The following is a 14,051-nucleotide window of genomic DNA, read 5'->3' on the forward strand; positions in this document are numbered from 1 at the left end:
CATAATTTGTATTTTTGAGACAAAAATGCGGAGCATCTTTTCACAAACACTAGAGCTTTTGCTGTGACTAATATTTTTGCATTCAAAAAACAAAGAAAGAAATAAACTAACACCCAAATTTTCCATGATGAAAATTGGACAAATTAGTTAAACTCAAATTAGTCGGAGTGAAAACGATGTTTTTACAATCTATAAGAAAAAAGAAATTGATAGTTTTATTAAGAGTTAAACTTTAAAAACACTCTAAAGCCCTTGGAGGGAGTCACTTGCCCAATTCTAACTTGGACCAATCTCGACCTAAGTTCCTTTGCACCGAATTGATGGATCTTTGCATGGATTCTATGGTACCGGTTGTTCCTCTTCTTGGCTTTTCTGAATTGATTTTGGTTATTATTTTCTTGGAAAGAGGTTGATCTCTTCTAGTACATACTCGTGTTTTCTCACTTTATGTCACACTAAATAAATATGTTCCAAGATCATGGTCGTTGCCATTGAGGCTCTCTTGCTCACCATAACCAGCAATCCCACTTGTGTTTAATTGTAAGGCTGTTTTCCATCCATGCCTTCTTGTCTGAAAACTGAATCAAGATAATGATAAACCAATGTCATTTCACATAGGCCTTGGTATTATAGCTAGATTCTAAAAGGTGAAGAAAACCAATCCAGATATAGATTTAAGAAATTCACAACACTCAAGCCAATCTACTTTACTCAAATTACACTTTTTCCTCCCACAAGATGAGCTGAGGACCCACTATGTGCATATACTTACTAAGAAAAAAAAAATTGCATCATTTAAATATAATAAAGGAAATGTTTGAATGTCACATGAATTCATAACCATATAGTGTTTTACAATGCACACACGAAGCAAGAACCAAATCACTTATGAATGAAAAGAGAAAAAGCTCATCAATTTTAGAAACATAAATTGGTGCTATTGCTTCAAAAATTTTGAAGAGAGATGCACACAAGACCCTCGAAGTTCATTGAAATTCCACTTTGGCGATTTTTGAAAATTATACCAACCCACACTTTAGTTTCCATATATTTAAAAAATCAATCAATTGATCCATATTTTCTAGTGACATGTATATGAAAACTAGAAACTGACTGACCTCATACTACAAGTGTTCCAAACATCTTTTGCTCCAAATACCCATTAAATCACTAGGTACCACCAATCATCACTTTAGTTGCTGCAAGATAAATCCCCATAATGCAGCTCCAAATTAAAGACTTTCAGGATTACCTCCACATAATATTTCTGGAACTCCTGGCAGTTAATTGGGTTATACATAAATTTATGTGCAAAGGATCAATAAGAGATAAATGACCCATATTAATAGCATTTGAAAAGACAAGCTAGTAAAGATAATATGGAAGACGATGAAAATATGGGTAATTTATAAGGTTCAGTTACACTGTTCACATCATCTAAAGAAACATTACAAAAATTTTCAGAGCTATCTAGATGCAATGAATTACACAATGACCTGAAATCCCAATTATAAATCATATGTTGCTTACAACTTCTATTGCACAATCAAATGCAAATTCCTAGGATGTACTTTTAGTTTGCTTTTAAAGCGATCACAAATGCATATGTACTAGGTAGCCTTAAGGGCCATATTGATTTAAATAATGCCTAGGAATTTACCTGGCAACCTCTCATCTGGGGATTCATTGAGCATTCTATACAGTCAAAAGAATATTTGAGTATACAAAGCTTTTAACAGCAGCCCCACCCCCCAATCCCCCGAAATAGTAATTAGAGCAGGATTATTCAAGAAAATCCTTTTTTTTTTTTCTTTTCAAAACCGGACATATAGTTTTAAACATATCTTCAAATGAATTGGTTTAGAAGCATACTTATTAAAATAATTTTTAAAGAAGATACTTAAGGGTCAATTAAGCAAGATATGTAATAGATGTTTCACTCATCCAATAATATCACTCAGTAGATGAAAGACTTCGGATATATTTTATCACATAAAATTCAACAAAAGACCAGGTATACCTTTGTTAATCTTTGGACTAATTTTCACATCCATCTCAACACTATCATTGTTCCTGGGCAGCCGGACTTGTTTGAGCTTCCACCGGACTTGTTTGAGCTTCCAGAACCTGGCAATAAATAATCTAAATACCAAAGTTGCATTAAAAAGAGAAATGTAGAGAGTTGATATGATGCTCATAATATAAAGAAGATACTTTTAACAAGTGTCAAATGTATAAACTTTGACATAGCATGGGGTTTTACAAATTGTACTTCCATTTTTTATTTTCAATTTTCTCTTAATCTTTCTACCTTTTAGATTACTTTGACATGATATAAACTTTTTTTAATAAAAAATAATATAAACAACTACACAGTTCATGACATCACATTGAATGATGGGAGCAAATACAGACCCATTCAACCAATGCACTTAGATAATCTCAAGAAACTGCCCTCTTTTCCCCTAATAAATACTGACGCAAGAAATTGCCCCCATCATATGAGTTTCCAATTATGAAATATCTAATGGAGCTAAACAATTATCTTTTCATCTTCATACATGCCTCATATAATACATAGAACCCTTTGAAGCATCCAACAATAATTTTATTAACCAAATTCTCTATAGGTTTTACACCATCATATAGACATATCATGAAAAGAGAGAGAGATCCACACCTCTAGTAGATGATCATGTGCTATACTTCCAAGAAAACAACTGAAAAGTACATCAGGTGGTTTAAATGCAGCATCCACTTCCCATGTGTTTGCTGCATCCCTACAAATAGAAGAAAGGTAAGCACTATGACTTGGGACTTTCGAAGCTAGCATTAACATTTATTCCTTCATGCACTACTCTGTTTCTATGCATTAAAATAGCCCAAAGAGTGTTGGGAAAGATGACAGTGGAGTGATTGCACTGGTCTTGTGACTGATACACTCTTTCCAATCAAGATGAAACCTAATTTGACTTGACTTTGGCTCTAGGACCTAAATTCAAATGGTTAGTGAGGATGTGAACCACATTGCACAAGTCATAGGCAATATCATCTTCCAAAGGGCAGCCCACATCTGAGAACTATATCTCTGAATTATGCTCCTTCCATCTAAGTATTCATTATGGAGAAGCCAATAGGCTCTCTTGATCGTAAAGAGACATGACCGATCATTGGGCCAAATCAGTTTTCCCGTACTTCCGAATCAGTTGTAATATTGTATTCCAATAGCAACAAGACTGAGAACTACTTTGAGAATTTTGTTTGAGCTTTAGAGAATGGTCTATCAGAGGCAAACAGAGGAACCTAAAAGATAGAAATATCATTTTTAAGCAGGAAAATGAACTTAAGGGATGAAGAAATTTTATCAACAAGTACAATTGCAATCCCAGCAATGATGAAATTATGGCCCTGTCCATCCTCATTAATTCAAACATTCCTAATTAACAAAAAAAGTAACAAGTATATAAAAACACATGACTTTATATTATGCTTCTAAAAATAACTCTTTAACCAATCATATATATATATATATATATATAATATTCTTCCACAGATCCAAACCAAAGGTTCTTGATAGCACATATCAAATGATCACTCAAGAATCTGAGGGGTGAAAGGATACTCTAGTAGTTCCACGATGTCTAGTATTGGGGTTCCAACCCCTTCCTCAATTTACCTAGGAAAAAAAAAATCTTAAATATTGTGATCAGGAAACATGTTCTAATACAAATTAAAGCAAATCAAATAAACTAAATAAATGAATAAGCCAATCTAGGACTCCTTATCCTAATTAAACACTCCTTATTGGTTTTGCTGCTTGAGTAGTCTTATGTATAGACTCCGTAATCCTAATTCTTCTCAACTGTAAATACCTTCCTTTGGCAGCCCATTCCAAATTTGCAGTGTTTGGAACCTCAAAAATATTGTTTAGCTGTTTGAATAGTCTTATGACAACTTTATGCCAAACTCTTTTCAAGTGTAAATCACTTGGTATTAAACAAAACCAAAATCTCAACAAACACTTATTTGTTTTTTATCAACAAAACTAACCAAAGATCGTCATTTTGATTAACAATCAACTCATTATCTTAATTTGTGATCCAAAAATTTTATTTAATTTTTAGAACATTAAGAGCAAGGTGCACTTTCAAAAATGCCTTTCCAAAAGTATTTAATTGAATTACACACCTTTTTAACTGTAGAGAGTACCTCTTGATTACCTTGACATAGGATCTAGTCCTTTAAAGACTACTCCACATTCCTAGACAAAAAGACCCAAATAAAGATTTGAAACAGTTAATTTGTATAAAAACTATTTAAATCACTAAATCATAAGTGATAGCAAATAAAAAAAATTAGAACATGCCATAGCAGAGGAGTCTACTCTTTACCTCCCATCTTAGCTCTTGAAGCTGAATCTTGGCATCAAAAAGAAAAAAGAAAAAAAGATTATGTATTTTTTAAGCAATTGAATGAAAGGGGAAATTGGTTTAGGATATTTTCAAAGAAAACAAGAAAGTTCAATGCCACCAAACTACTATGAAAAGGTTGGAATTTAACTCATTGACCTCATATGATCTTCCCATCCAAGAATATTCACCAAAATATGGATCACCAAAATAGGAGATCCACAAAATAAAATTTTCATGGTCTTACCTCAGAGGTTTTTGAATTACTGCAAACACTTCAAACCTAAAAAGTAAAAAGAAACAACAATGTCAAACCTTTAGACTAATAGGACCTTTCAACATTTTACCACACTAACCATTACATGATTTAGCTTGGCTGGATAGATCTAAAGCATTTTCATATCTGAGAGTTGAACTTGAAAAACCTAAATCTGTTTTCCAGTAAATTTACTATCTTAACAATAAGCAGAAAGAAAATATACAAATTGACCACCAATTAGGGCAAAAAAAGAGGATAGGATTGCATATAGCATTGCATATTTCTTACGTTTTCCATCCAAATCTAGATGTTCTCAATAGTTAAACCACATTAAAGAAAAAAAAAAGCATTAAATGGAGAAACGCAGTAACCATATGAGCGATGCAATCAAGAAAAAAAAAATGTTTAGTTAATTAATGTTTGGCTGCAACGGAATTCAGGTTTGAATTCACACTTTCTTTGTAGTTTGTTCTTATTTGGCAATGTAGAAAATAAGTAAGTTAAAATGGTCAAGGTCCTCAAGTATTTATTATTATTATTTTTTATGAACAACTGAATTTATTAAATAAACAAACCATACAAACAGGAAACACCAGTATCTAAAAGCTGTAACACCTAACAACAAAAACAGAGCAAGCAGAAAACTAAATAAAAGCTGCAACTAAACTTAAAAAAAAAAAAAAAAATCAAACCAAAATTCTCAATTATGGTAAACTCAATCAAGGTCTTGATGGCTTAATGCTTCCTAAGTCGAGACATTGCTGCAGAATACATAAACATTTCTTTCAAGCCAAACATAATAAACCACTGCAGACCTAGCAATTTTTCTTATGGTGTTTTTAGAACTTTTGGCCTTCAACTTATTTTTACCCCTAAAGGTACCAACTATTTATGCCTAGGATTATATTAGCCACTATGACTTAAATCGCAGCCATAGCCTCTTTGAGAAAGGAAGGATACTCAAGGATCCTGAGTCCATAGTTCAGTGCAAAGTTGATTTTTATTTCTCTTGGTAATATGTATGCATTCTTGTTCAGTTGTCACTTACCTCTGGATAAAATAATGAAAAATCTTAAGTAATATTATTTAGTGAATCAATAAAAGTAAAGAAACATATGTGAAAATCAACAATATCAAAATTTAAAACCCACAAGAAAAGCAAAAGTAATCAAACAAAATTAGTTTTTAGAAATTAACAATAAAACATAAAACAACTGGCTCGATGAATTCCACAGGTCAGAAACATCTAAGCAGTAAGAAAACAGGTTCAATATCGGAAAAAGCATTTCCTCGAACAGTTTGTGTGCTTGACTTAAATTTCAATTTCAAACAAACAAAAAGCAAACTCCTTATTTAATAAAATTGAAGTTTAGAAAATCTTGTAAGAGGAAATTATGCACTAGAAGCAGAAAAATGAAATGAATAAAATACAAATATTACAATAAATGAAAATCAAATTGCAAGGTGGAAATGGATCTTGGACCTACCAATTACTTCAACAGCAACAGCAACAGCAACTGCATTAAAATAAAATAAATTAAATACTTATTTTATAACTTATAAATACAAATCCTAGCAGCTTGATTTCCTATAAATACTTAAGCATAAATCCAACAATGTGAATCCAATAATGCAACTAAAGCAGGCATACCTTGGCGTCGAGGTTGCTTTCAGGTGGAAGCATAATTCTTTGAAGTTTGATCAAGATGTTCTTGCCTTCTTTGATGGTGGAAACAGATTGAAGTCAGAATTATTGTTGTCAAAGGCATGGGCCACTGAAGAGGAACCCAGATCAAACCCATCACTAAATCCCGAATCTTGCCGACCCAAGCCTAATTCGGACCCATTTGTGGTATCCACTGGAAGCACATCAGATGGCAAAGAATGGTGCTCAATGTCATCAAGGACTAGGGGAGAGCAACCATCTATACTAGCATTTGAGTCGAGATATCCACTCCTTGCAAAGGGATTGGCAATTGATGATGAATCCAAATTGTGCACTTCACCAGGAAACGTTGATTCATATCCTTCAAATCCCAAATATGACCCAGCTAAACCTGAGTTTGGTTCGATCAAAAGCCCTGAAACCCCTCCACTGTTTAAAACCCCATGATCTAAATCTGAACCATTAGAAGTGGAGAAAACAGCAGGCAAAGGCTGTAGCTCAGTGTTATCACAAATCCAGGCCCTCGAAGATGGACCCAGATCATCCAACACGTCACTAGATCCCAAACCTGGGTGAACCATGAGTAAGTTGGTGTCCATTTGAGGCCCCACATCAGATGGAAAAGAATGGTGATCGATGTCATCAGAGACAGAGGAAGACCGACAACCACAGCAGATGCAGTCTACATGGACTCCCAACCATGTAATTTTGCGGTCATCAGATGAAGGGATTATGGGGTTACAAGAAGAAGTGTCATCCTTGATTTCAACTGTAATCGTAACGTCATTCTGTTCGGATGGATTTGATTCATCCCATTTCCATTTCAAAATGTAAGGGGTATATATCCAGAGATGCTCTCCTTCCATAGGGAGGGAACCAAAAGTTACACCTGTTGAAAAACCATTGGCGGAAACAACAGAACATTCTATATACTGTCTCACCTCCACCGATCGAATAGCAAAATAGACAATTAACTTTGGAAATTCACGACTAACCCGGAATGATACAGAAGAATTTCCAACACTCTGATGTTTCAATTTGAACCACTTCGGAATCTCAATTCTTGGTAGTATAAAATGACCAACATCGCGATGAGAAGACGGGGGATCCATGAACAGTTCTTGAAACTGCTTGCATTTAGCAAATACAAGAAATTGAAATTTAGAGATTCTCGTAATATATATATCACTCAAACTTACACGTATAGAGAGAGGGGGGGAGAGAGGGAGCTCACCTGATTCAATAAACTGCATGATGATGGTAGATCCAACGACGTGCAGTTTGCTGCGATCACAGTTCTTATAGACTGTGGAAGCCTTGGAATTTCTCGAAGGTTCTTGCAACTAATTATGGAAAGAAATCGTAATGTAGTAAATCTAATAATGCTTCTTGGGATTGTAACAATATTAGTCTCATTTAGAAATAGACCTCCCAATGAGGGGAAGAAATCGGGCTTCATCAAAATATGTGATTCAATTAGATTTCCATCACACTTTGACTTCGTAATTGCCAATCGCCGCAAGTTCGTAAACTTACATCTCGAAATGCTAACGAAAAAACCCCCAAGGTTTTGACAATCATGTAGGCTTAAGTCAGTAAGCCCACTAAAAAGATACCTCAGTGACAAAGGCCATTCTTTAATATTACTATAATCAAGCTTTTAACGATCACATTTGATTTCTGGGTGAATATTGGGAAAGTTTTCAAGGCTTACACACAAAACTAGTCCAAGAGACTTAAGAGATTTCAACCTAAGGGTGTTGGGAAGAATTTGAAGTTTTTTGCAACCATAGAGTTCCCAATTAACAAGCTTATCAAGAGATCCAAAGCCCTCATGAACCTCAATTAAATTTTCACAACCAAACATGTTCAATTCTATTAAGTTTGGGGCGCACAAGTCAGGTAATGTTTTAAGACTCACACAGTTTTGTAGATAAATATGTTCAAGAGATTTCAACCTAAAGTTGCTTGGAAGAATTTGAAGCTTTTCGCATCCTTTGAGATTCCAATATTTAAGCTTATCAAGAGATCCAATGGCCTCATTAACCTCAATTAAATTTTGACAATTACTAATGTCCAATTTCTCTAAGTTTGGGGCGTACAAGTCAGGTAATATTCTAATGGATGAACACATGCACAAATTGATACTTTTCAAATTTTTGAAAGCTAACCCCTGCAAGGAAAAAAAAAAAAAGGAAAATTGTTCTTCAACAAAATTTTAGAAGAAACATATAAAGAAATCAAAATTCATCAATACTAATACTCATACCTGCTTGAACAGCCTCTCCAATCTAATGCGACTATGTGACATCTTGAGGTCAACAAGTCCTTGAGGACAAAAATTGGATGGCAAGGAAAAAGGATATTGGTCCCATTCAAGTAACTTTAACTCATTGGGAAGATATTTAAGTTCTTTAGAAACGAGTACATTACGAACGATAAGAAATTTGAGATTTTCCACCTTTTTGAAAGCTTTAGCTTGTAATTGCACTGTTATTGGATTAGGCGAATGCCACAATATACCTTGAATTTTGTCTGACCCCTGATTGGATAAAGAATTAAGTGAAACATATAATACAATCGAATTTGACAAAACTATAATAATCTTGAAATTTTAAGCAAAAATAATACTATTAAACTTATATTTTCTATAATGTTAAAAAGAAAAAAAATCAAAACAAGAAAACTTATAACTTTTATCAGATGAAAAAAGAAGTCAAAATCTAAAGAAAAAGAAGTTATACCTTACTTCCGGATAGTACTTTAAGAACATCCTCATAACACCATAACCTGCTACGTTTGTTGAGGATTTTTGGTGATTCTTGCCGAACAATTTCCCTACCCATTTGTTGTACCAAGTCATGCATCCCCAATATGCCATTATGACCAATAGTTACGAGACATTTATTAACAAGGTTTGGAATACCAACTGTTGAATATAAATCGCAAGCATCTAATAGATTTACAACATTATCCTTGTTCCATCCCTTGAAGAAACATGCAATATCGAGGAAAATATCCTTTTCCGTATCTTCCAATCCACCATAACTTACTTTAAGTATATTATGAATATCTCCTTTAGGAATTTTTCCATATTGCTATATTGCACTTTTCCATTCAGATGTTGTTTTTCCATACAAATCAGAACCTATTATTGTTAAAGCTAATGGCAGGCCTTTGGCATATTGGAGGACTTGGTTTGCAAGTTCAAAATAATCTTCCTCAAGTTTATTTCCTTGAAAGGCATATCGAGTAAAAAGTTCAAGAGCTTCTTGTTTGTCCAATTCCTTCACCTCATAAATTGTACAATCTTTTCCAAGAGTAGATAGGACGTGTGCATCTCTTGTTGTTATAAGGACTCTACTTCTTGAAACAAAACAATCAAAATTTCCAAACAAATTTTCAATTTGATTTGATTTATCCACATCATCAAGAATTAAAAGAACCCTTTTACTTTGAAGCCTTTCCCTTATCATATTGGTTCCATGGGCTACACTCTCCACCTCCAAATGTTTGCCCCTTGAGATACTAGAAAGGAGTTTCTTTTGTAGTTTGATTATGCCATCATTTGTTCCAGACTGTTCTCTAACACTCTCTAGAAAACAACTTCCTTCAAAATGCTCAGCAATTCCGTTATAAACAGCTTTTGCAATAGTTGTCTTACCTATTCCCCCAAGACCAAGAATCCCTACCATCCGAACATCATTTACCTTAATATCTAAAAGCGATTCTATGGCCATGGCTCGGGAATTTACTCCAACAGGGTATTTAGCAACAAATAACTGTTTGCCACTTAATTTGGTATACATATGTCCCATAATATGTTCGATGAATTTATGTTCAGGGTTGCTGCCAATCACAAAACATATGAGACATTAAATGAGTTGGACTAGTTGAAATTATGAATAAGAAAATATAAGAATCAAGATGTCTAGTTTTATGCATTAAAACCTACACTTGACACATTATCAATTAAATTAAAGGATATAATTCAAGGATTTGAGAAGCATCATTAATATTAGTTATTTTGGGGGAAAAAGATTGTGGATTACCATACTTGACCAAAATAATCAAAAGAAATTGGAATTATAAAAATAAATAAAAAATAAAAAATTAGCGGGAGAAACTATAACATTTATAAGTCTTTGAAACGTACATATATTGTGTGTTTCTTTGCCAAACTAAAACGACATTCTTTATTTTATTCAAAACTATGATTTTGATTCATTCTTTTTTTTTTTTCAAGTAAGAAATTCTTTTAGGCTTTTGGCAAGCAGCTACACGGAAATTTCACCTAAGGTGAGGTAACAATCCTATTGAAAACTCATTTATAATACTTTGAACGAAATGATTAAGAAAATTAGATAAATGTTTTTGAAAGGATTGTGTCAATGAGCCTTGATTCAAACAACACTTCCTCTTCTCACAAGTATGGGTGAGAGATGAGGTCACGAGATTAAAGCTCATCGAATGCATTTGCAACTTACCAAGAGGGGGAGAAAAATTCTCAAATATGTTCGCCTAACTGCCTTAGTAATTGAAGAGATAATCATAATAGATTTTTTCTTTTCATATTTGGCATTTGTAGTTATTTAAGAAAACCATTGGAGGTCTAAAAGTCAGAAAAGCACGTAACATTAGTTATTAGATACATACCCATTCTCATAATGCCATCCAGATAAACTAGCCGCTTCATTTAGAGCTGCCCTCCACCTTTGCACCTTCTCTATGTTATTCTTGAATTTGTTTTCTTGTTCAGCTAGTGCAGCTTCAAAATTACCTTCTTGCTTTCGTACTTCAGATGGATTCACTTTGTAAAAAATAGGTAGAACCAATTGTCCATTTTGCTTGCAGTTTAGAATCTCGACAAGTTCATCTAAGCACCAAGACGAAAATGCGTAGTTTTGAGAGAATATAATAATTGAAATCCTTGACGATTTAATAGCTTTGAGAAGTTCCTCTGAAATTTGTTCTCCTCTTTGGAGGTTATCATCAATGAAGGTCTTGAAACCGTTGTCACACAAAGCACTATATAAATAGCCAGTAAAACCATTGCGAGTATCTTCACCTCTAAAGCTCAAGAAGACATCGTGGTCCGATCGGTGAGTGGAAGAAGAAAAGGAGCCTCCTTGATGGATTGGGAGAGCCATTAGAGTCGACAAGTAGAAGATTGCGAAGATGAAAGATGTGACGAAATGAGAATTACAAGAGATGAGGAGTATAAAGCTCCAAGTTTTTGGACAGAGCGAAACTTGATTGGAAATGAAGATAAAAGAAACAAACAACAAACCCAGCAAACCAGATCAAAGAAACAAATAACAAACCCGAAATATAAAACCAAACAGACTAGATCCAAGCCAAGAGATTGGTAGCACTGGAGTGTGAACTAGGTAAGGGATGAGTGAAGAGAGAAAGGGGACAGAGTGGCTGAGAAGAGAAGAGAGTGTCTGCAAAGAGGAGAGAGGAAAAACGTTTGTGGGGATAGCGGTAGAACAAGAAAGAGATGCTATGGTTTATAGATGTTTAAATTTAAACACAAAACGCGTAGTTTTGATAAAGGAGCTTTAAAAACAAATGATAAAAAGCTGATAAAAAGATCTGAACATGGGACAGGAATTTGGAAAACACGCGCGTTACCCACTAAGGCAACAATAATAATATATATCCGTCGGTTTCAGTTGGAAAATTCTAGTGCCACAATTTTGTGCACAATTCTACCACGTGGCGAGTTGTGGTAGGTGGAGGAGTGATGGTGGGTCACCCCTTCATCAACTACAACTCACCACGTGGCAGAGTTGTGCACAAAGTTATGAACAGAATTATGACACCAGAAGTACTCGTTTCAGTTGATTCAGTATTATTTTCACTAAAATTGAGGCCGAACTGATCAATTTCAGTTTTTTTAAAAATTTAAACTAAACCCAAAAAAAAAAACTAAAAATTTGAACTCGGTTCGGGCAGTTTTGATCAGCCAATTCAGTTTATCGGTTTTCTTTACAGCCCTAGACTTGGGAAGTCCCACTTCCCCGAAAATTCCCTGGTACAAACAAACTCTTTCACTTTTTTAAAAGTGAATACAATAAAAAAAAAATAAAGTATGTGTTTGATAAAATTTATTTTTACCAATTTATTTTATTATTTAATTTATTTTTATTATTATTTATGGACTTCACAATATTTTTTTATATTATTTATTTATAATAATTTTAACAAAATAAACGATTTTTTTTTTTGCAACGCGCATTTGACTAGGTTCCGTTTGGATACAGCTGAAAACTGAAAACTAAAAACTGAAAAACACTGTAGCGAAATAATTTTTAAATGTGTGAATAGTATCGTGTGACCCATTTTTAATGAAAAAGTTGCTGAAAAGTGAAATTTGTGGGTCCGTGAACAGTACACGATGTGCTGTGATTGGTAAAAAAATTGAAAAACACTGTTCATGTATACGATGTACATGTACACGATGTACATGAACAGTAGCCGTAACACCCAAAACGCCCCAAAACGCGTGAAAAAAAAAAAAAAAAAAAAAAAAACGCAAATGCAGGATTGGGTAGAAAACGCCCAATCCAAACGCACTCTTAGGGTCCGTTTGGATACAGCTGAAAACTGAAAACTGAAAAACACTGTAGCGAAATAATTTTTAAATGTGTGAATAGTATCGTGAGACCCATTTTAATGAAAAAGTTGTTGAAAAGTGAAATTTGTGGGTCCGTGAACAGTACACGATGTGCTGTGATTGGTCCAAAAAATTTTGAAAAGTCAAAGTTTGCGGCTACTGTTCATTGAACAGTAGCCGCAACACCCAAAACGCAAAAAAAAAAAAAAAAAAAAAAAAAAAAAAGCAAAATGGAAAAACGCAAACGCATGATTGGGCAGAAAACGCCCAATCCAAACGCACTCTAAGTCTTCACTCGTAAGCTCGCTTGTCTTTACTAACACATGCATTCGCTCCAACCAGCAAATTAGAAAGGAAAAGTAAAAAACAGTAGAAATGAAACTTGTTGGAAGGTGCTTTACTTACAAATACCATCCCATGCATATTTATTTACAAAAGTGCCATTTAATTTTTCCTTGTATCGCCTATCGGTCTAGCGTGGACCGTGGAGTACAGTATATAAGGACATATGCATGATGTGTGCAATTAACCTTAACCAATTCTTCTTTAAAAAAAAAAAATTTTGACCCCAACCACCAACCAATTCACTTCATCAGATTTTTTGTTTATTCTATTATCAATTTAAATTTTAGCTCAATAGTAATAAGTAATACTTTTTTTATTATATATATATATATATATATATTGTGTTTCTTTGCCAAACTGAAATGCATTCTATATTTCACTCACAACTTTAATTTTGATTCATTCTCTTTTTTTTCTTTTTCTTTTTCCTAGTAAGAAATTGTTTTAGGCTTTTGGCAAGTAGTTGCATGGAAACTTCACCTTAGGTGGGGGTAACAAGCCTATTGAAAACCCATTTATAATACTTTGAACAAAATGATTATAAAAAAATAAATAAATAAATAAATAACTACTTTTGAAAAGATCATGTCAATAAGCCTTGATTTAAACAGCACTTCCTCTTCTCACAAGTGTGGGTGAAAGGTGAGATCATAGGATTAAAGCTCATCGGATGTGTTTGCAACTTACTAATAGAGAGAGAAAAACTAAAAAAATATATTAGACAAACTCTTAGTTGGCGTGATTAAATTC

General features: G+C 33.8%; 1 protein-coding gene across 34 annotated transcripts; it reads right to left on the minus strand.

The window, feature by feature from the left end:
• Positions 1–107: 107 nt before the first annotated feature.
• On the minus strand, positions 108–11,829 carry LOC115952317 (TMV resistance protein N-like). Of its 34 annotated transcripts, none has more exons than XM_031069481.1 (12): positions 10,991–11,829; positions 9,079–10,183; positions 8,604–8,876; positions 7,569–8,507; positions 7,330–7,461; positions 6,320–7,223; positions 6,156–6,185; positions 4,189–4,692; positions 2,681–2,780; positions 2,021–2,142; positions 1,119–1,276; positions 108–578 (listed from the first exon to the last, which is right to left on the minus strand). In XM_031069481.1, the coding sequence occupies exons 1-2, from the start codon at positions 11,482–11,484 to the stop codon at positions 9,433–9,435; spliced, it is 1,245 nt and encodes a 414-aa protein (XP_030925341.1). In that variant the 5' UTR covers positions 11,485–11,829; the 3' UTR covers positions 108–578; positions 1,119–1,276; positions 2,021–2,142; positions 2,681–2,780; positions 4,189–4,692; positions 6,156–6,185; positions 6,320–7,223; positions 7,330–7,461; positions 7,569–8,507; positions 8,604–8,876; positions 9,079–9,432. The 34 variants fall into 34 exon arrangements, with proteins under 34 accessions (XP_030925341.1, XP_030925325.1, XP_030925312.1 ...); XM_031069465.1 differs by lacking the exon at positions 10,991–11,829 and having other exon boundaries at positions 4,221–4,261; positions 4,392–4,412; positions 4,657–4,692; positions 6,320–7,461; positions 9,079–9,429; XM_031069452.1 differs by lacking the exon at positions 10,991–11,829 and having other exon boundaries at positions 4,189–4,261; positions 4,392–4,412; positions 4,657–4,692; positions 6,320–7,461; positions 9,079–9,429.
• Positions 11,830–14,051: the final 2,222 nt, after the last annotated feature.

The sequence above is a fragment of the Quercus lobata genome, chromosome 7 (genome assembly GCF_001633185.2).
Source record: "Quercus lobata isolate SW786 chromosome 7, ValleyOak3.0 Primary Assembly, whole genome shotgun sequence".
Taxonomy (NCBI): Eukaryota; Viridiplantae; Streptophyta; class Magnoliopsida; order Fagales; family Fagaceae; genus Quercus; species Quercus lobata.